The 24,038-nt window shown below is 34.3% G+C and overlaps 1 protein-coding gene across 3 annotated transcripts in view; it reads left to right on the forward strand.

Moving 5' to 3' along the window:
• The window catches only part of Ift80 (intraflagellar transport 80), a 136,318-nt gene extending 112,753 nt beyond the window's left edge, over positions 1-23,565 (forward strand). For all 3 annotated transcript variants that reach the window (XM_076867516.2, XM_076867517.2, XM_076867518.2), the window contains 2 exons: positions 6,132-6,255; positions 22,016-23,565. In XM_076867516.2, coding sequence (XP_076723631.1) covers positions 6,132-6,255; positions 22,016-22,126 — 235 coding nt within the window. In that variant the 3' untranslated portion in view covers positions 22,127-23,565. The remainder of the gene's footprint in view (positions 1-6,131; positions 6,256-22,015) is intronic.
• The last annotated feature ends 473 nt before the right edge of the window (positions 23,566-24,038 follow it).

The following is a 24,038-nucleotide window of genomic DNA, read 5'->3' on the forward strand; positions in this document are numbered from 1 at the left end:
TCTGAACTCCTTTTACATGTTATGAATGGATTCTATTATTGGAGCATCTTGGTTTGTTTGAGGCGCCTTGTTCCCTTGTTTTTTCATGTTGTTTGTGTGTCCTCCCATCTAGCAGTGTGGAATTGAGGTAGTACAGTTTCTGCCCTATCAACTTATAGTGTCCCTGAAGGTTTTCAGTACCTCACCCTTAAGGGAAAGATCAATATTAACAGCACCCAATGCAAACAATACATACCTTTAAACCAAATAGCTCCTATTAAGATGTCAGGTACTTCTCCCCCAGGTTGTCCTGAGGGTTGAACACTGGGACCTGTGTGCCTGACTTGGAGAGCTGTTCTGTATCGGATGGATCAAGACCAGGCACTGAAAGATGCAGGCCAGCCATGTAGCTCTGAGCACTGGGCCTGGTTGGTGGCTAGCAAGGGGTTGGGAGACTGGGGACTGTTGAGCCGGAGGGCCCTGCTGGGTGCCTGACTGATGCCGGACCTAGAAGGATCATGGGATTGATGGATGCTGGACTGGAGAGGGAATTGGGGACTGTGCTAGTGCCATGGCCCAGCAAGTGCCAGCTTAAGCGAGGGCCCCAGGATCCCAGTGGGTGTTGGACTGGCTGGCTGGGTGAACAGAGAGCAAGATGCCTTTATACCTTCTTCCAACCTTCTGACCTGCTGTAGCCAGCCCCATATGTCACCATGCGCTTCAGGACTCCAGGATCTGGGAGACCCTGGTTCTCTCCCACTTCTGCAGCATGATGATGGTTACTTGTACACCCAGCAGGAAGACCCCAAGTACAACCAGACCTGCAGGCACCTCAACAGTGAACCTCTAGGCCCTGGCCACTATCCCTAGATGGAGGTGGTTGTGCCTGGAGATGGCAGTGGTGGTGGTGGCAACAAGCCAGACTCTGGCAAGTGTCCCAAATTGGAGGCTGCTGCATATTGATGGCGGTGGCAGTGGTGTCTCAAGATGGAGTCCTCTCTGTTGGGAGATGGGGCAGCAGGAACGGGCATCCACATTCCAGGTTTTCTAAAGAATCTCCATACTGCTTTCTAGAGTGGTTGCACCAATTTGCAGTCCCACCAGCAGTAAGTGAACCTCTTAGCCTGCATCTTTGCCAACATTTATTGTTGCTTGTATTCTTGATAATTGTCATTCTGACTGGGGTGAGATGAAATCTCAGTGTAGGTTTGACTTGCATTTCTCTAATTGCTAAAGATGTTGAGCATCTTTTTCTTTTTCTTTTTTTTTTTTTTTTTTTTTTTTGACCATTCACATTTCTTCTTCTGTGAAATATCTTAGCCCATTTATTGATTGGATTATTTGAATTTGTTTTGTTAAGGTTTTTGAGTTCTTTGTATATCCTGGAGATTAATGTTCTGAGTGCAGATGGAAAAGATTTTTACCCATTTTGTAGGCTCTTTGTTCATGTTCTCAATTGTTTCCTTTCCTGTGAAGAGGCTTTTTATTTTGATACCATTCCATTTATTGATTCTTGATTTTACTTTTTGTGCTTTAGGAGTCTTATTGAGGAAGTTGGTTCCTAAGCCTACATGGTGGAAAATTGGGTCTGCATTTTCTCCTAGTAGGCATAGGGTATCTGGTCTAATTGCTAAGTTCCTGATCCACTTTGAGTTGGTTTTGTGCAGGGTGACAGATGGGTTTAATTTCATTTTGCTACATATGGATTTCCAGTTTTCCCAGCAATGTTTGTGGAAGAGGCTTTTTTCCAATGTGTGCTTATGGTGCCTTTGTCTAGTGTAAGACAACAGTATTTATGTGGCTTTGTCTCTGTGACTTCTATTCTGTACCATTGATCTATGTCTCTGTGTTGGTGTCAATACCATGCCATTTGTTACTCTGGCTCTGTATTATAATTTAAGTTATGATATTGTGATGCCTCCTGCTTTATTCTTCTTGCTAACGATTGCTTTAGCTGTTCTGGGCCTTTTATTTTCAAAATGAATTTCATGACTGCTTTTTCTGTTTCTATGAAGAATGTCATTGGGATTTTAATAGGAATTGCATTAAATCTGTTTAGCATATTTGATAGTATGGCCATTTTGACAATATTAATTCTGCCTATCCAAGAACATGGACGATCTTTCCATCCTCTTAGGTCCTCTTCAGTTTCTTTCTTTAGTGAAGAAGCAGTTCTTAAAAGAGTTGTACGTAAGCAATTTGCCTGTTTGAGATCCATTTTAGGTATTTAATGGTAGTCTCCTTTCAAAAATTGAAGTTAAGAGAGGTAGAAACTAGAAGCTCCCGGTAACCATATTGATAATTTTTTTAAAACATATTTTTAAGTTGCAGATGGAACAATATCTTTTTTTAAAAAAATTATTTATTTTTATGTGGTGCTGAGGATCAAACCGAGGGCCTCATGCATGGGCAGCAAGTGCTCTGCCACTGAGCCACAATCCCAACCCCCATATTGATACTTTAATAAAAAATAATTTCTGTTCTATCAGTTATGCAAAGTGATTCAATCATGTTATGCAAAAGATCATATTTTTGTTGTTGTTGTTGTTGTTTTGTGATGGTGTCTTTTTATGCTTCATAGGCTGTTCTTGAATTTATGAGCTCAAGTGATTGATCCTCCCCCTCAGCTTTCCTAGTAGTTGGGACTAGAAAGTGCCACCTCACCCAGCATAAAGATCTTTTTATATAACTTCCTTCTATTTTAAATACGTGGATTTATTCCAATCTAATGTCATATTTGTTTGGTTGCCAAATAACCATTTTTAAAACTAGAGACATACTGTTCCCAAAACCCTTATATAATTTGGAGTAAGTTCTCTCCTAAATGTGGTAAAGAAACATTTTTACTCAGTGTGTACTGTTAGAGGACATTTTAAATAGCACTTATTATTTCAATGTTTACCTTAGCCATTTCTTAATCAGATAATTAATAGTAATGACAATAAGGATAGATAATACAGATTGGTTTCTTATGTATCTTTACTTAGAACACTTTCAGTTTTGCACAGTCAAGATCTCCTTCCCCATCATGGACAGTAATGTGCCAAAAGGGTGATTCACCAGAGTCTCCACTTACGCTACACCATTGAAATCAGAGCCTTAGGGATAAATAAGGGAATTATGTATGAGAGAGAAGAACTGAGGCATTTATCTTCTACTGTGAATTGCTTTTTGCCTTTCTGTCATTCCTCTGTTCTTGTGCCTTTACATTCCTTTCTGCCTACTCTCTTTTTCTGTGAAAATCAGAGATTAGGAAACTTTATTGATAGCAAATACTGATCTTTGGATTTAGTAATATGTCAATATGTTTCTATAAGAAATGCTATTTGGCATTACCATTTGTATTTTACATGACTTATATTCTTATTTTTCATATTAAGTCTTTAACATCCATCAGTTATCAGTTTTCAATATATACAGCATTTTTGAAATGCTTCTTAAAATGATTAGCTTGGTTAGTAGTAGGGCAAATAAAAGCATACTAAGAATGAACTAAATTTTCCTACCAAAGAGTCACAAGTTGCAAAAAATTTTACACCGTAATTTCTAAAAGAATTACTTGTTACCTCATGATGTTGTGGTCTTATTTTGTGACTATATTCTTATAGCACTTAATTTTTTTTCTGGTTTCTTACAGCCATGATTTGATTAACTTTTATGTTTTCATAATATTCAGTGTGTTTTAAGGCCAGTAGTTATTTGATACTTTTAGATAAATAATAGAGATGGTTAGGATAAAAGCTAACTTCTGAATTTTATCTCCACAAAATATCTTAGTTACAAAAGTATCTTTGTCTAAAATAACAGATTTAGTGCTGAAGTTGTAGTTCAGTGGTGGAATGCTTTCCTCGCACGTGTGAGGCACTGGGTTCAATCCTCAGCACCACATAAAAATAATTAAATAAAATAAAGGTATTGTGTCCATCTATAACTAAAAATAATCTTTAAAAAGATCCATTAAAATAACAGATTTAGCTTTATCTGATTCCAAATCACTCAAATTCCTCATTACTAAGCATTTTTTCCACATTTGGAAAAATAACATTTTTTTTTTTTTTTAGTCAGCTTCAGAGCAGTTGTTGTGTCTGTCCATGTACATTCCAATATATAGTGAACCAGAGTCATTTCCCAGAATTTTTCAGTAGCACAATGGCTATATACTTGGGTAAGAATTGATTATAGCTCTGTGAATATAGCCTTAAGGAGAGAGTCAAACAAATAGTGAATGATCTCATAAAATTTGGAGGTCATGAGAATCAGATTCACTCCCAACTGATGGTGCTAAAATAGCATATTTTGGGTAGTAATAAAGAATATATGGCAAAAAACCCCACTAATATTCTCCTTGATTTCAACTAATGCTGATGAATCTATGAAATGCCATGTTTTTCTTATTTATTCAAAGACTCATGAGAAGAAATTATCTCAATAGAGAAATGACAAACACAGAAAAAAAGTATCTGAAGACTATCTGATAATTTGAATATGTACATAAAGATGCAGATTAAAAAGCTAAAGAATATATAAGTGATTTTTATATCTTATGAATGAGCCTCATTTAAGGGTAATATTTTTTCACATGAAATTTTAATTCAGACTGATCAATTATTTGTGCAGAAATTGCACAAGAAGTATGTGAAGAATGATCATTGCCATGAACTGAAACATTCCAACTCAATGAAGAAAAAAGTAGTGAATTTACTTAAGAAACTTGGGGGAGGGGGAAAGCTTGAAGAGATAGGAAGAGTAGACTTATATGTCAGGAAACCTGACATACAAAGTAAGTTATTCTTAATGTAGAAACTGATGAATTATCATCTATATACTTCTCCACCCAACTTATAATATATAAAATAATTTCTTTATGGGATAGGTAAATCCCAGCAGATATGTATTATTTATAGAATTTGAGAATTTTGAGGTGTTATTTCTTATCCAGAGCCATCTACTTTTCTGACTTGTAACTGTAATCTATATTTTTATTATACATATCTTTGCTGCTTATATACTTGATATTTTTCAGCAGTAATCTTTAAAAAATTCTTGATTAATCAGTGGGCACTAAGTCATAGATAGGAGGAAAAAGTTTTGATGTGCTATTGCACAGTAGGATGGTTATAGATTTAACAATGTACCTGAATAGTTCAAAAAGCTAGAGGAAAGGATTTCGAATGCTTTGCCATAAGGAAACGATAAGTGTTTTCTCTGATATGCAGATGCTAATTCACAATAAGGGTGGGCTATGGAAGAACAAAGATACTTTGGATTAGGTAGAGGGGAGTAAAGGGAGAGGAGGGGTGTGGGAGTAGGAAGGATAGTAGAATGAATCTGACATTATTATCCTATGCACATATATGACTACCCAACCAGTGTGAGTCTACATCATGTACAACCAGAAGAATGAGAAATTATACTCCATTTATGTATGATGTGTCCAAATGTATTCTACTGTCATGTGTAACTAATTAGAACAACTAAAAAAAGAAATGATAAATGTTTGAAGACATAGATAAATCTTAAATCTGATTTAAACATTACATAATGTACACATGTATTGAAACATCATATATCTCATAAGTATATACAATTTTTGTTTGTATTTATCAATTAAATTTTAATTAAATAAGTAAAAAATAACAGATTTATAATATTTGGCTCTGCTTAATCATTACTGCATATTTAGGAATCATATTAGAAGATAAGAGAACTTAAAAAAATAATGTATTTTTTACTGATTGTTATTCATTCTTGAAAACAAGTTAAAAATAAGTAGTGTAGGAGAGCTTTACTCTGCTGGGTTGTTCCTGACTCAACTAATGTGTATTATGCACAGGGTTGCTGTGGTAGAGACATTGGCCAAAAGCTACATGTGAAAATAAGCCTGGAAGTGAGGATCAATCTGGTTTTATATTTGCAAATTATCATCTATGTATAGATTTTGTGTCTTTGGTATTGTACCATTGTTTTCAGTGGTTCATTTTAGTCTCTTCAGCTATTTGAATAAAATATTACTTTAAAAATAAGTTAATCTCATGAATCAATATTGAGTTACAGAATTTAAATGGCTGTTTAATTTTTTCTAAGACTGAATCAAGAAAAAACTTTAGGTTGATATAAGCAATTCTGATAATATGTTGTATTTCTCATTATAGAGCCCTGGAGTTGGCTGTAAAATACAAAACACATGTTGATACAGTTCTTGCTTACCGTCAAAAGTTTTTGGAGACCTTTGGTAAACAGGAAACTAATAAACGATACTTGCAATATGGAGAAGGTGTAAGTATTGTATAGTATTAATGATAATGTTATGCCTTGTAAATTTATTTATAAATTTATAAATTATAAAATATTCATTTTAACAAAAATTGAATAATTTTCACTGTCATTTTTAAAAGCATTACTTTTGCCTCATGTTGTTGCAGTCTTATTTTGTGACCATATTTTATATCACTCAATTTTTTTCTGGATTTCTATAGCTATGTTTTGATTAATTCATGTCAATTTGTCTTAAGGTTAGGTGCTATTTGATATTTTTAGATAATAGAAATAGGATAAAAACTAACTTCTGAATTTTATCTTTCACACAGCAGAGGGCACTGGCCACAAAATGAATGCATACTTTCTCTCTTTGTAGAATCCTAGGAGTTAGGCTCATCTTACAGAAGTACCTTGCTAGGTAGACTTCATTTGCCTAGGACCAAGGTAGGCTCAATTTTTGCCTCCCAGACTTCTACCAGAATCTCAGATTTTACTACTCCAATTAAAAAAAAAAATTCAATATTTATCAGCCCATAAGAAGAGTCAAACAAGAGAGTTTGCCCTAGTGCCTAGAGCATAACTGACTTTGGCCACTTTCCCAGATGCTACAAGGCTAATACAACGGATCTCATCTCACTGGCCATGTAGATTTATTTTACCCAAGAGCTGTAATTCTCAGGCAGTCTTGACCTTGTTTCCAGTTCTCTGAACCAGTTTCCTTAGCCTTTTCTTCATTCATTGTTCAAAAAAATAAATTTAAGAGTCTCACTCTGGGCTAGGCATTGTATTAGGGGTGAATAAGATACAGCCTCTATCTTGCTGTAGCTTGAGGAATATGTGGGAATACCTTGGAGTAGAATATCAGGGGCAGAATTGGAGCCTTTAGAAGAGGAGACAAAATAGATGACACCTATGATTTCTACTAAAGCTAACATTATTTATTGATCATATTTAGAGTACTGAATGTTATGATCTACATTTATGCACTTCAGAGCAATTTTCAGGGTGGTAAAGGCCTTCAAGGCTATTTTTATTGTTTAGTAATGAGAAACTTCAATATCTGGATCTAGGAGAGCTATAAGTTGTAGGTTTTGTGATAGAAAAGGGGACATATTTTATGGAAGCTCTCATTTGTTTGTTTTTGTTGTTGTTTTAACTTGGAATCTGCTAAATACTGAAGTGAATCATGGGAGTGTGGACTGTAAGGGTCTTCTCTACTACTAAGACAAATTCAGTGTCCCTGAGACTGTAATTATAAAATATGACAGCAGCTACCAATAATACATTGCTAAGGAAATCACCAAATCACCTGGTCATTTTGTCAATCTTAAAAATATGTCTATGTTGGGGCTGGGGTTGTGGCTCAATTGTAGAGCCTAGCATGTGTGAGCCACTGGGTTCAATTCTCAGCAATACATATAAATAAATAAATAAATAAATAAATAAATAAATAAATAAATAAATAAATATATGTATGTCCATTGACAATTAAATATATAAAAAAAAATGTCCATCTTAAAACTGAGCACCTAGCCTAGGGATATAGCTTGGTGATAGAATGCTTACGTAACGTGCAATGAGATTATGGGTTCAGTCCCCAGCGACACATATGTACATGAAAAAATAAAATATAAATAAAAACAACAAAACTGAGCACCCACCTTAAGTTTATTTTATTGTGTAATTTTTAATCAGATTAATGCCTACTCTGCTTTTTCTAATCATCATCATCATCAGTGTTTTTGTAATATTTTCACATTAGGTACTTTCAAGAACATAGAAAATATAGTCATTTCTCTCAATAAAATCTTTTACATAACAGAAAACATCCTTATCATCTTTTTTGTTATGTATATCTTCAACTGTTGGCAAATATAATATTTCAATCAATTTAGCAGACATTTCCCAAGTGGGATAACCAGAACAACATGGTTTTCTTAGGTATTTTGTTTTCTTCTCATTCTGAAACTATATAGGTTACTTTGAATCCCTGTGGTATTATGTTTCAGTTTCCTACTTTTCTTCTTCATAAAATGTCATTTGGAAGTTAACTAAAAATTATAAAATAGTATTTTCAAATGAAAATTATTTGAGGTTAAAAATTTCCCACTACTAAGCAGGGCACCTGTCTATAGTCCCAGATATCTGGGAGGCTGAGGCAGGATCCCAAGTTCAAAGTTAGCCTCAGCACCTTAGTGAGGCAAACTAGCAATACGGTCTCAAAATAAAACGTACAATGAACTATGGCTGTGGCTCTGTGCCCCTGGACTCAATTGCTAGTTTAAAAAAAAAAAAAGAAGAGGGCTTGGGGTATAGCTTAGTTTGTAGAGTACTTGCCTCTCATGCACAAGACCCTGGGTTCAATCCACAACACCGAAAAAAAAAAAAAAATCCCAATACTGAGATAAAATTTAACTGTAGGAAAATAGCTTTGGGGGATATCTGTACTACTTGCTGATCATACACTAATCTATTATACTCTATCATCTATGTATTTCCCCTTATTTCAAAACTAAGAGTTGAATAGACAAGTTTTAATAATACTGAGAGGGCTAAGATATAGCTCAGTGGCAAAGTATTTGCCTTGCATTTGCAAAGCCTTGGGTTCAATTCCCATTTCCAAAAAACAACAACAACAAAATAATAATAATATTGAGAAGCCAGACATGGTGGTGCACACCTATAATCTCAGCAACTCAGAAGGCTAACACAGGAGGATCATAAGTTAGAGGCTAGCTTCAGCAACTTAATAAGACCCTGTCTCAAAAAAATAAAAAGTACTGGGGATGTAGCTCTGTTGTAAACTGCCCTTGGGTTCAGTCCCCAGTACCACAATTAATAACAACAAAAATAATAATTTCTCTTAATTATATTTTATTTTTAAATTATATTTTATTATCATTAACAATAAAATGGAAATATTAATCATATATTACATATACTAGAGCTTAATATATTTATGTTGCATAATATAATATCTATATTACCTGATGTATTATATTTATGTATTTATATTATGATTGTATGATAATGTTAATATTATTTATAATAAAACTATTGTTAACATTATTATTATTGGGAAATTTATTCTAAATATCTGGTGAATTCTGTTGGGCTGACAATGCATGCCACATGAATGTTCATGAATAAACGGAATCTACCAGTTATTAGAGAGGAAAATAGATGTTTGATATACATTCATGTTTATGAGCCCTGAAATGTTATTTGGACATTTCTAAATTAAAATATGGAAGTCTATGATTATACAAGATGTACTATTTTCCAATAAATCTATTGTTTAGATTCATTGTGCTTGGTCTAGAATGAAGTTCAGTAAATATTTACAAAATATGTTGTAAGTCTAGCAAATAAAACCCACTCAAGTAATACATTCACTCTATTTAATACATAACTCCTTGCAAGAAGAAAAGCAGAAGATCCAAGAAATGCTTAAAACATTATATTAGGAAAAAGAAAGTGAAAAAATATCAATCTCATGAGCGGAAATTGAGAAAGTATAGAATTTTGAGAACTATCCAAAAGAGTCAACACTGCAGTTTGGAAAAATCACTTTATTTAATTACTACCAATGCTGCCTTCCAGGTTTTAAAGCTTTACAGCAGGAATTGTTAGGGGATTATTCATTTGCTGGCTAATTATTATCTTTTATTCATTTAGTATTTATCAAGTGCTTCCTCCAGATAATTTTTGTTCTCTTTTTGGTGCCTAGGACAATAATGAGTAAACATGATAGAAACTGACCCTGGTTTCATGAAGTTTATGTAGGTGACAAGTTATATAGTTGTTAATTTCAATTCTTATAATTGTTTTGAAGGAGGCTAACACAGCAGAGGAAAAGCTCTGAAGTGAGAAAGATTAAAAACAACAGAGAGACTGACTTTAGACAGATTGCAAGTTCAGGTCCAATTTGGACCTGTCTCACAATTAAAAGGGCTAGAGATGTGGAAAAAAAAAAAAAATCCTGATTCCTAAAAATAAATGGAAACTTAAAATTTTCCACAAAATTTTCTTAAGATTTTTGTCATTCATCTAAAGAATATGGGAATAAGAAGGAGCAAATATATGGGGTCTTGAAATAATAGGGAGGAATTCTGAGTGACTGCCCTAGGTTCAGAGTAATTAAAAACTGATTATGACCATACATTGAAGGGTCTTCATACCATATTAAGGAAATGGACTTTGTTGGCTGGAGATGTGGTGTAATGGTACAGCTTTTCCTAGCATTTTGAAGGACCTGAGTTCTATCCCTAGCACCAAAAACCAACCTAACCAAAAAAAAAAAAAAAAAAAAAAGGACTTCTTAAAAAGGGCAATGAGAAAAGTTGGAGATTTGTTAATCGAGAAACTGACTTGAAAGATAATTTCAGACATGAAAGATTAGAGATGAGGGTAGTAACTAGGAGACCAATTGGGAACTTACTATAATAGTCCCACTAGGAGATGGAAGGCCAATATTAATGTAAAAAAGAATTCAACAGTAAAATTAAGAGAACAGTTGTAGTTGGGGGTAGGAAGAGAGATGATGAGGTAAATGATAAAGCATTTGAGAATGACTTCAAATTAGTCATTTGATAAAGAATATGTGAGAATATAAAAGTTGTGAAGCTTTGAGTATAAGTAACATGAAAATATATGTTGTTGTTGTTGTTGTTGTTTTTTTAAGTTTGAAATGTCTAGAGTATCCAGGTAAGCATCTCTGGTAGCCAATTGGAAATATAAATGTGAACATCAAAAGACATTGTCAAAGGAGAAATCAGAGCCAGACAACCAAATTTCTCGTGACCATCTAGGTATACTTGAAGCTGTATGAATTGCTGGGATCTCCTAGGGGAAGAATGAGAAAGCTTTTGTTAGAACCGTGGTGACTATTGACAGTGAAAAGATTATTAAAGGAAACCAAAATTTGATAACCCCAGATGGACCTCTTTGACCTAATATTTTTTTTGTTGTTGTTGTTGTTGTTAAAGGCCATTAAGAAGCAGCAAATTGAGGAATAGCTCTTATCCTCCCTCCTTTTCATATAAAAATAGGATATGAATTCTCTCTCCTTTACTAGAGACAACTATCGGCTCAAAGATGGCACCAGAGATCTTACTCTTTTAGCTTATTCTCATTTTGTTTACCTTCATAATTTCCTGCCTCAGGAAACCTAAAACAGCTTTCCTTTGTCTTGTCACTTCTCTGAAATCTGTTGTTCTTTTTTTGGAGATGCTATATAAGCTATAGTTCTAAGTCACTGTTTTGAGTTGCCTTTCATTGAGGTTTCTCCTGAATGATGTACCCTGCCCACTGTAATAAACTTGCTTGTTTTTCTCGTTTGTCTTTTGTTTTAGGGCATTTATAAAGAATAGAAACCAGAATCATCTATAAGAGATTTTTCAAAGATAGTGCTCAAAAAGTCCAGAGAATGCTCCTGTGTCAGGGTCTTGTTCTTTCCTATGATAGCTAGCCCTTCCCCAGGTGTGCACATGGGTTTACTCATCTCCTTCAGGTCTTTTTATTTTTTACTTTTTTGGCACTAGACAGGGTCTCACTAAGTCTCTTAGGTCCTTGTGAAGTTGCTGAGGCTGGTCTCAAACTTTTCATCCTTCTACCTCAGCCTTCTGAATGGCTGGGATTACTGATGGGTGCCACTGTGCCCAGCTTCTTCAGATCTTAAGTTTGACCTTTAAGAGATAGCAGTTTTTAAGATCACTATTGAAATAAAACCAGAAATCCACCAAGTAAATTGATAACAATGCAACCTACCCTACTCCTGGCACTCACTATATCCCTTCCCTATTTTCAAAACCCTCAGCACTTCTGACCTACTATCGATGTTATTATCTTGTTGTCTGTATCTTCCATTAGTATCTGTCTTTATTACCTCTCTATGAAGATAGTGGTTTTTATCTTTTTGTTCATTGCTGAGGTCTTGTACCTTGGACAATCCTTGGTATACACTCAGTGTTAAATATTTGTTGAATAAGTAACTGAATCATACAGAGAAGGTATTTGGATAAGGACTGAAAACAGCTGATGGTAGCTTTAGTGAAAAGATTCTGGGGCTGGGGAAGTAGCTCAGTGATAGAGTGCTTGCCTAGCATTCATGAGGCCCTGGATTCCATCCCCAGCAAAACACACATACACACACACACACATACACATGCACTATTTCTGAAATATACCAGGAACATAGTCATATTTCATTAGTCTTGGGAGAGAATGAGAGTGAAGAATAAGAAGAATGAAGTGGTAACTTGCAGGGGGATGGAATTAGAGACAGGAAGATGAGAAGGAGCCAGTGAAGAGAAGGAAAATGAATGCATAGTAATAATAGAAGGCAGTGTTCTAGAGAAGTTGAAGAACATATGTGATCAGGGTCATATGTGAAGAGGTTAGTCCTGGACAGAAGGGAAAGAGATAAGGATGATACAGGTATAGGTAAGTTTGTGAATATAAAAGAGAAAATTAAGTGAATCCATGCCTGATTCCCATTATATTTTCTCTAAAGAAAGAAGCTGATTTTTTAGCTCAGAGTTAAAAGAGACGCGTTACTGGATGGAAAGCCATTAGATATAATTTTTAAATTGCTTCTCTGTGAATAAGAATTGACCAGAGATCAAAATAAGAATATTGGTACTCCCTATAATAAACAGGATGAATTTTAATGTAGAAATTACTTGACAACTGCCAGAGAACATCCTTATCTAAAACCTACTATGAAAAATGTTCTTTTCTAAGGAATAAATTAACTGTAGAATATTTTTTAAAAACTGGATAAATGGCAAAGTGGAAGTAAAACATTTATTTTCAGTAGAATCCTATCAGTTGGGCACCCTCGTATATATTATAACAGGAAGGTAGTACAGATACTTCTGGTACAACAGAACAACAGTTGTTCAGAATATCAGCAATATATCATTTTATTGTGATTGATTTGAGAAATATATGTAAGTCAATTTAAGGCTGGAAGGTGGCCAAAACATTCATCAAGTTTCATCTTCCTCTTTATGAATGTTTTGTTCAACATGGAAATGCGTGTTTTGCCATTTAAAAAAACAACAAGTTTTGGCTTGATTGAGAAACAAGTCTTTCAAATAATCTAACATTTGCTCTGTTTTCCTTTTCATTTTTTTTTAAATTTCTCCCTTTCATTTGTACTACTCATTTATTTTCTCTTTCCACCTTTTTTATCGTTGTATTATAATTACACATAATGATGGGATTTGTTGTTAGTTTTTAGTGGTTCACACAATTTGGCCAATATTGCTCCCAGCACTATCCCCCACCTCTCTGCCTTCTATCTGCGGTGCCCCCCCCCCTTTTATCTTATCTCCTTTTGATTTGCATGAGATTCCCCCCCCCACTTTGCTTTTCCTTGTTTCTCTATAGTTTCCACATATGAGAGAAAACATATAACCCTTGACCTTCTGAGTTTGGCTTATCTAACTTAACATTAATGATCTGTAGTTCCATACATTTTCCTGAAAAGGCCATAATTTTATTTTTCTTTATGGCCAAATAAAACTCCATTATGTAAATATACCACATTTTCTTTACCCATTCATCCATTGATGGACATCTAGGCTGCTCCCATAGTTTGGCTATTGTGACTTGGGCTGCTATAAACATGGGTTTGATAACTTTCATTCTTTAGAATAAATACTGAGGAGTGGTATAGCTGAGTGATATGGGGTTTCCATGCTAATTTTCTTTTCCTTTTTCTTTTGGTACCTAGGATTGAATCCAGTGGTGCTTAATCACCAAGCCACAGCCCCAGTCCTTTTTATATTTTATCAAAGAAAGGGTTTTGCTGGGTTGCTTAGGGCCTTACTAAGTTGCTGAGGCTGGGTTTGAACTCCTGATCCTCCTGCCTCAGCCTCCCAAGTCACTGGGATTACAGGCATATGCCACCACACCTAGCTGCCATGCTAGTGTTTTGTGTAAGAAAGTAGGACCATAGAGGTTGTACTAATTTACAATCCCACCAACAGTGTAAAAGCATTCCTTATTCTTCATATCCTTTCCAGCATTTATTATTATCTGTAATCTTGATGACTGCCATTCTGACTGATACAAGATGAATCTCAGTGTAGTTTTGATTTGCATTTCCCTAGTTGCTAATGATGTTGAACATTTTTTTATATATTGACTTGCCATTCCTGTTTTTTCTTTGAGAAGTGTATGTTTAATTCATTTGCCCATTTATTAATAGGGTTATTTTGTTTTGGGGTGTTAAGTTTTTTGAGTTTTTTATATATTCTAGATATTAATCCTCTGTCAGAAGAGTAGCTAACAGAGATTTTTCCTATTCTGCAGGTTCTCTTTTCACATTCTTAGGTGTTTCCTTTACCATTCAAAAGCTTTTTAATTTGATGCTATCCCATTTTATTAACTCTTGGCATTATTTCTTGAGCTTTAAGGGGTCCTATCAAGAAAGTTGTTGTGTATTCCTTTAGGCTGGTGTGTTGACCCTACAATTTTTTTCTAGGAGTTGCATAGTTTCTGGTCTAATTCCTAGGTCTTTGATCCATTTTGAGTTGACTTTTATGCGGGGTGAGAGATAATGACCTAGTTTCATTCTTCTACATATGTATAACCAATTTTCCCAGCACCATTTGTTTACAGCTGTCTTTTCTCCAGTGTGTATTGTTGGCCCTTTTTTCAAGGATCAAATGATGGTATCTGTGTGGATTTGTCTCTGTGTTCTGTTCTATACTATCAGGCTATGTGTTTGTTTTTATGCCAGTACCATGCAGTTTTTGTTAACATAGCTCTGTAATATAATTTGAAGTCAGGTATTGTGATGCCTACAGGATTTTTTTTTTTTTTTTTTTTTTTTTTTTGGCTTATAATCGTTTTGGCTACTCAAAGCCATTTATTCTTCTAAATGAATTTTAGGACTGTTTATTCTAATTCTGTAAAGAATGTCTGTCATTGGTATTTTAAAAAAATATTTATTTTTTAGTTGTAGTTGGACACAATATCTTTATTTTATTTATTTATTTTTATGTGGTGCTGAGGATCGAACCCAGGGCCTCACACGTGGTAGGCAAGTGCTCTACCGCTGAGCCACAACCCCAGCCCCAGTCATTGGAATTTTAATGAGATTTCATTGCATCTGTATATTGCTTTTGGCAATATGGTTATTTTAACAATATTAGTTTTGTATATTCATGAATCTGGGAGGTCTTTCCATCTTCTGAGGTCTTCATTAATTTCTTTCTTCAAATTAATTGTAGAGGTCTTTCATCATCTTGGTTAGATTTACTTCTATGTTTGTTTTTTTTTTTTTTTTTTTTGAGGCTATTGTGAATGGAATTATTTTTCTGATTTCTTCCTCAGCAGATTCATTGTTGGTAAATAAGAAGGCCATTGATTTTTGTGTTGATTTTATAGCCTGTTCCTTTGCTGAATTTGTTTATTAGCTTTAACAGTATTTTGGGGAGTTTTTTTAGATCTTCTAGGTATATGACCATATCATCTGCAAACATTGATAATTTGACTTCTTTCTTTCCTATTTTCATCCTCTTTATTTCCTTTTCTTGCCTAACTTCTCTGGCTAGAATTCCTAACACTATATTGAAATAGGAGTGGTGAGAGCTTTTGATATGAATGTGATACTAGTTTCATAGAATGAATTTGGAAGTGTTCCATTCCCTTTCTATTTCATAGAATAATTTGAGGAGATTGGCATTAGTTCTTCATTAAAAGATCTGGTAGAACTCTGCTGAGAATCCATCTGGTCCTGGGATTTTCTTTTTTAGAAGACTTTTTATTACTGGTTTTATTTCATTACAAGTTATTGGTCTGTTTTGGTTTTCTGTGCCCTCTTGATTTAATTTTGGCAGAACATATGTATCTAAAAATGTATCCCTTTCTTCTGGGTTTTCCAATTTTTTTGGAGTGTAAGTTTTCAGAATAGTATCTAATGATCCATTGGATTTCTGCAATGTCTGTGGTGGTTTCTCCTTTTCCATCTCTATTTTTATTAATTTGGGTCTTCTCGATTTCTTTTGGTTGGTTTGGTTGAAGGCTTATCAATCTTCAATTCTTCTTTTCAAAGAACCAACTCTTTGTTTCATCGATTCTTTGTATTTTTTTAATTCTCAAATTCATTAATTTTAGTTCTTCATTTTCTTCTTTCTATACTGGTTTTGGAATTGGTTGGTTCTTCATATATTATTAGGTTGTTTATTTGAAATCTTTCTGATTTGCTTATATAGGCCCTCATAGCTCTAAAGTTTCTTTTTAGAACTACCTTCATAGTGTCCCAGAGGTTCTGGTATTTTGTATCATGATTCTCATTTGAGTCTTAAGAATTTTTTAAGCTCTATCCTGATTTTTTCTATCACCGATTTATCATTTAAGGATGTATTGTTCAATCTTCATGTGTTTATATAGTTTCTATATGGTTTTGTTGTGTTGATTTCTAATTTAATCCCAGTATGATTTGATAAGATACAATGAATTGGGATAGGATGGTGGCATTATGGCTGAGTGGTAGAGTGCTTGCCTAGAATGTGTGAGATACTGGGTTCAATTCTCAGTACTGTATCTAAATTAACAAAATAAAGTCCATTGACAACTTAAAAAATTTATTAAAAAAGATACAATGACTTTATCAGGATTTTTTGTATTTTGACTTACTTCCATCTTAAAATAGTTTTTGTTTTGTTCACAGACATTTATCTTCTAGTAGAATAGGAAATCTGTTAATTTACCTATTTCCCATATTATAGATAATTGTGTGGAATTATTTTTTAAGATGGTGATCAAAAATGTTCATAGTATACTTCTTAGAAATTTATATATAGGGTATTGAAATAAAAAAGAACAAAATACTTAATTGTGTCAACTTCCAGCACATAGAGAAAAGAGGTGTGAAGTTTTGTTAAGGATAAATTAATATTTCAGTTACTTGAGGTAGATCTGTTCAGGCAGCAAGTAGTACCTCATCTGGTTTAACACCAGTTCAGCTTCTCCAATATGGAAGTGCAAACCTTTTCACCCCTGACTTAGTCTCAGGGGCTGAGGTTTATTTTATAATAAATTTGTTAGTTTAATCTAGTCTTTAAAGAAGTTGGGGTCTAATCCCACATGATGGAGATTAGGGCCTACTTTTTCTTCTGTTAGACGCAGAGTCTCTGGTTTTATTCCTAAGTCCTTGATTCATTTTGAGTTGAGTTTTGTGCATTGTGAGAGGGATTTAATTTCATTTCTTCGCATATGCATCTCCAGTTTTCCCCAGCACCATTTGTTGAAGAGGCTATCTTTTCTCCAATGCATGTTTTTGGCACCTTTGTCTAATATAAGATAATTGTAATTTTGTGGGTTAGTCTCTGTGTCCTCTATTCTGTACCATTGGTCTACCCATCTGTTTTGGTGCTAATACCATGCTGTTTTTGTTACTATTGCTCTGTAGTATAGTTTAAGGTCTGGTATAGTGATGCCATCTGCTTCACTCTTCCTGCTAAGCATTGCTTTAGCTATTTCTGGGTCTCTTATTTTTCCATATGAATTTTATGATTGCTTTTTCTATTTCTATAAGTAATGTCATTAGGATTTTGATCAGAATTGCATTAAATCGATATAGTGCTTTTGGTAGTATGGTCGTTTTGATAATATTAATTCTGCCTATCCAAGAGCAAGGTAGGTCTTTCTGTCTTCTGATGTCTTCTTTGATTTTTTCTTTAGGGTTCTGTAATTTTCATTATATAGATCTTTCCCTCTTTCATTAAGTTGATTCCCAAGGTTTTTTTTTTTTTTTTTTTTTTTTAGGCTATTGAGAATGGGGTAGTTTTCCTCATTTCCCTCTCAGAGGATTTGTCACTGATATACAGAAATACCTTTGATTTATGGGTATTGATTTTATATACTGCTATTTTGCTGAATTCATTTCCTAGTTATAGGAGTTTTCTGATGGAACTTTTAGGGTCTTCTAGGTATAGAATCATATCATCAGCAAAAAGTGCCAATTTGAGTTTTTCTTTTCCTATGTGTATCCCTTTAATTTTTTTTTTCTTTCTAATTGCACTGCCAGTGTTTGAAGAGCTATGTTAAATAGAAGTGGTGAAAGAGATCACCCCAGTCTTGTTCCAGTTTTTAGAGGGAATGCCTTTGATTTCTCCGTTTAGAATGATGTTGGCCTGGGGCTTAGCATAGATAGCCTTTATAATGTTGAGATATGTTCCTGTTGTCCCAAGTTTTTCTATTGTTTTGAACATAAAAGGTGCTATATTTTGGAAATACTTTGTGATGATCATGTGATTCTTATCTTTAAGTCTGTTGATGTGGTGAATTACATTTATTGATTTCCATATGTTGAACCAAACTTGCATCCTTGGGATGAATCCCACTTAATCATGGTGCATGGTCTTTTTGATGTTTTTGTATTCAATTTGCCAGAATTTTATTGAGAATTTTTGCATCTATGTTCATTAGAGATATTGGTCTGAAGTTTTCTTTTTTGGATGTGTCTTTGCCTGGTTTTGGAATCAGGGTGATATTGGCCTCATAGTTTGGAAGTGCTTCCTCTTTCTATTTTCTGAAATAAATTGAAGGGTATTAGTATTAGTTCTTCTTTAAAGTCTTGTAGAACTCTGCTGTGTATCCATCCGGTCCTGGGCTTTTCTTGCTTGGTAGACTTTTGATGGCATCTTCTATTTTGTCACTTGAAATTGATCTGTTTAAATTGTGTATATCATCCTGATTCAATTTGGACAAATTATATGACTCTAGAAATTTTTCAATGCCTTTGATATTTTCTATTTTATTAGAGTACAAGTTTTCAAAATAATTTCTAATTATCTTCTGAATTTCTTTAGTGTCTGTTGATATTTCTTTTTTTTATTACCTATGTTAGTAATTTGAGTTTTCTCTCTCCTTCTCTTTATTAGCATGGCTAAGAGTCTGTCAATTTTATTTATTTTTCAAAGAATCAACTTTTTATTCTGTCAATTTTTTCAGTTGTTTCTTTTGTTTCAATTTCATTGATTTCAGTTCTTATTTTAATTATTTCCTGTCTTCTACTGCTTTTGGTGTTGATTTGTTCTTTTTCTAGGGCTTTGAGATGTAATGTTAAGTCATTTATGTGTTGACTTTTTCTTCTTTTAAGGAATGAACTCCATGTAATGAACTTTTCTCTTCAAATTGCTTTCATAGTGTCCCAGAAATTTCGATATTGTATCTGTGTTCTCATTCACCTCTAAAATTTTTTAATCTCCTCCTTGATGTCTTCTGCAACCTATTGTTCATTCAGTAACATATTATTTAGTCTCCAGGTGTTGGAGTGGCTTTTATTTCCTATTTTATCATTGATTTCTAATTTTATTCCATCATGATCTGATGGAATGCACGGTAGTATCTCTGCTTTTTTATATTTGCTAAGAGTTGCTTTGTGGCATAGTATATGGCCTATTTTAGGGAAAGATCATGTGCTGCTGAGAAGAAAGTGTATTCTCTTATTGAAGGATGAAATATTCTATGTATGTCAGTTAAGTCAGTTAAGTTATTGATTGTATTATTGAGTTCTATAGTTTCTTTGTTCAGCTTTTGTTTGGAAGATCTATCTAGTGATGAAAGAGATGTGTTAAAGTCACCCGAAATTATTTTGTTGTGGTCTATTTGACTCTTGAACTTGAGAAGAGTTTGTGTGATGAACGTAGACATGAGGATGGAAACCGCTGCTTGCTTCTGCAGTCCATGTGAGTGGTATGATTTTTCCCAACCCTTCACCTTCAGTCTGTCGATGTCTTTGTCTATGAGATGAGTCTCTTGGAGGTAGCATATTGTTGTTTTTTTTTTTTTAATCCAATCTGTTAGTCTATGTCTTTTGTTTGGTGAATTTAAGCCAGTAATAACATTCAGGGTTATTATTGAGACCTGATTTGTATTCCCAGACATTTTTGTTTATTTTTGGTATATAACATGACTTGGTTTCTCTTCTGATTAGATTTTCCTTTCGTGTGATACCTCCCTTTGTTGATTTTCATCATTTTGTTTTTCCATTTCCTCTTCTTGGAATATTTTGCTGAGGATGTAACTTTTGTTTATCATGGAAGGTTTTTATTTCATCATCAAATCTAAGCTTAGTTTTGCTGGATATGATTCTTGGTTGGCATCCATTTTCTTTCAGAGTTTGGTATATGTTGTTCCACAATCTCCTGGCTTTGAGGGTCTGGGTTGAAAAATCTGCTGAGATACGAATTGGTCTTCCCTTATATGTGATCTGATTCCTCTCTCTTGTGGCTTTTAAGATTCTGTCCTTATTCTAGGATTAGAAGGCATTTTCTAGGCATTTTCATTATAATGTGTCTTGGTGTAGATCTTTGTGATTTTGTACATTTGGTGTCCTGTAAGTCTCTTGTATTGGATTTTCCAATTCATTATTTATGCTTGGGAAATTTTCTGATATTATCTCACTGAAGAGATTGTGCATTCCTTTGCTTTGAAACTTTGTGCCTTCTTCTATCCCAATAACTCAGATTTAGTCTTTTGATACTGTCACATAATTCTTGGATGTTCTGTTCATGGTTTCTTACCGTCTTTACTGTGTGATCAACTTTATTTTACAGATTGTACACTTTGTCTTCATTTTCTAATGTTCTTTCTTCCAAGTGATCTAGTCTGTTGGTTATGCTTTCTATTGCGTTTTTTAATTTGATTTATTGTATCCTTCATTTCAAGGATTTCTGTTTTTTTTTTCAGAGTCTCTCTTTCTCTCAATAGTCTTTTGCTACCTGTATTTGCTCTCTTATCTCTTTGTTGGACTGATCAATTTTTTCCTGTCTTTCCTCATTTAGATTATTCTTTAATTCACAGATCATTTTAATTATGAACCTTCTGAACTCTTTCTCTGACATTTTAATAACTTCGCTGTCCATTGGTTCTATTACTATAGTATCCTGGTTTGTTTGGGGCACTTTCCTCCCTTGTTTTTTCATGTTGTCTATGGGTCTTCCTTTCTTGCAGTGTGGATCTGAGATATTAAAGTTTCTTCCCTATATTCTTATAGTAGTCATGCAGATTGTCTGTACCTCACCTTGATGTTGGGCTTCTAGACCCTGCTAGTATCCCTCAATGTGTGCTACTGCATCTAAAGGTGGTGGTGGCAATAGCCGAGGTAACTCGAGGTAATAGTTAAGGTGCCCCAAGTTGGAAGCAATGTCTTACAGAGATGGGGCTGAAAGGTTGGGCCTCACACTCCCTTTGGCATGCCTACTCTGAGATGCAGCTGCTTCTAGTCCCTGTCTACTGTCAGGGGCTAGTGCATGGGGAAGGCTATGGCAATGAATACAGTGTCCCAAGATGGAAATGGGTTAGGCTTAGGCTTCCAGGTGGCAGGGCGGTGGGCCGAGTGCGAACTCAGACTTACCCTGGACGTAGGTCCTACACAAGTCAGTGTGGATGGATCTGGGCTGGGCCTGGGCTCCCACAGTAGTCTGCTGGTTGGAAGAGGCCGTCCAGTGCCAGAAGCTGGGCTCCTATGGGCGTCTGCCCCATGGTGGGAGGGGTGAACCAGGGGCCTTCTGTGAGCCTGGGTCCCGCACAGGCTGGAGTGGGCGGTCTCTTGGACTTTTTCAATATAGAAAGGTATAATTAGATTTTGGCCTTTTAGATCATAGTGAGTCTGCTTTTTGTTATATAATTGTTCTGTTTGGTCTTATTCTTTAAGAATCTTCATGTTTTTTGAGCATATTTATTCTTGATTCCTTTGGATTTTAAAAAATATCTAATACTAAATAAGCATGTGTTTTCTTTCCTTTTATTGTAGCTTCAAATAGATTGGGAGAAAATCAAAGCCAAAATTGAGATGGAAATTACTAAGGAACGAGAGCGATCATCAAGCAGCCTGTCCAGCAAGAACATGGGGCTAAAGCACTAAGAGACATGCTAACCTTTAGAAATGTTATCTTTTGAAATTAATTTTGACTAGACAAAGATAAGCATGTTTTGTTTGCTAAAGAAAAATGCATCATCTTTAAATAATAATGAGCACTTTCTGCATATTAGTAAAAGTACATTCAGTAAGGTTAAGCGCAGAATAATTGATGTAATGCCATCTTTTATATTTTTCTAATTAGCCATTTCTTTATACGTCTCTATACCTGTTGATTACATTCCAGTTTTTTCTTTATTACTTTATCCCTGAATCTTCAGTATCAACAATATTAATGCTGATAATAGAACATTGAATTCTTTAAAATGTATGCTATCGTTAATTTATTTGACCACCACATTGTAAAACACCTCCAAAAATTTATTAAAAAAAAAATGATAATGATGGATTTTTGAAAATGTGTAACAATGTAAACACTTGAATACGGAAGTTCATAGCAAGCAGCATTATTTTAATAGTAATGGGTGAAAACAACTCAAATATCCATCAACAGATGAGTGATAAACCAGTGTGGTATGCACATACAATAAAATATTATTTACTGTTACCATGAAATTAAATTCTGTTACATGCTACAAGATGGAAAAATTATGCAAAATGAAATAAACCAGACACAAAGGTCTAATAGTCTGTGATACTACTTATATGAGAATAAGCAAATTCATAGAGACAGAAAGGAGAATAGTGATTATCAGTGATCAGAGGGAGGGGGAGGAGTTTATCATTTAAAGGACATAGAGTTTATGTTTAGGATAAACAAATTCTGGAAATACAGACAGTGGTTGTGGCCTCACAACATCATAAATATTAATGCCTCTGAATTATAGTCTTAAAATGATTAAAATGCTAAATCTTATTATGTAAATTTAACATAATTTTAAAAACATATAGAATAAGTAAGAGGTATTTTCCTTATTCCTCTCCTGACTTGAGAATGTTCTGGCTATAGGCCCTGGGAATCTGAAAGATTTGTGAAAATCTCCTTAGATAATAAACCTATTTGACTAGCTTTAACCCAGTATGTCCCCAAATTATTATTACCACAAAAGCTTTTTAACAATAACACAAAGATCCCTTAGAAAGCCTCCCATGAATTTGTATTTTGGCAACAGTACATTATAGAGTGGGTATGTGCATATACATTGGAAAGGGATTAACTCTTTTACCTCCATTTTAATTACTCTTTAGTTTTTTCTTTTATAAAAATGTTCTTTACTTTTCAACACATTTCTTTTCTGAAATGTTGGAATATGCTATTCTTGATGCAGATGCTAGATATAAGGATGTATTCAGTTTGTGAAATCTGACTAATCAGTTTATTTATAAGTTGTCCTGAAAAGTTTATGTATGCTTTCTATATTGTTATATTTCAATGAAAAGCTTAAAAAGAAAATAGTTTAAAGGATAAATTTTATGTTATGTATATTTTACCACAATTAAAAGAAGTAAAAAATACTAATGACAGGTTTGTGTTTAACAAAAATTTTCTGATATCCTATAATTCAAATCCATTCTGACACTGACTACTTAGAGTTGGCATCAGATCCCACAAGTTAAATGTCAAGGTCCCCAACAAGATTGCCCTTTCTTCAGACACCATCTGTAAGTAGAGTCCCTGGCCTTCCCTGAAGTCCCTAGGTTACCTGGACTTGTGTCTGAGTTGGCTGCACATTTAGGGGTTCCTATAACCCCTCTTCACATTTGATAATTTTTTAGAATGATTCACAGAACTCACTCAAAGTCTTTACTTAACAGTTTTATTTGAAAGGATACAACTCATGAACAGCTACATAGAAGAAATACAAGGTCTGAGGGGGCTTTTGAGGTAGGGTGGAAGGGAAGAGGGAGGGACACAGAACTTCCATATCCTCTCCCTGTTGAATCTAGGTGCAGCATA

The sequence above is a fragment of the Callospermophilus lateralis genome, chromosome 10 (genome assembly GCF_048772815.1).
Source record: "Callospermophilus lateralis isolate mCalLat2 chromosome 10, mCalLat2.hap1, whole genome shotgun sequence".
Classification (NCBI taxonomy): Eukaryota; Metazoa; Chordata; class Mammalia; order Rodentia; family Sciuridae; genus Callospermophilus; species Callospermophilus lateralis.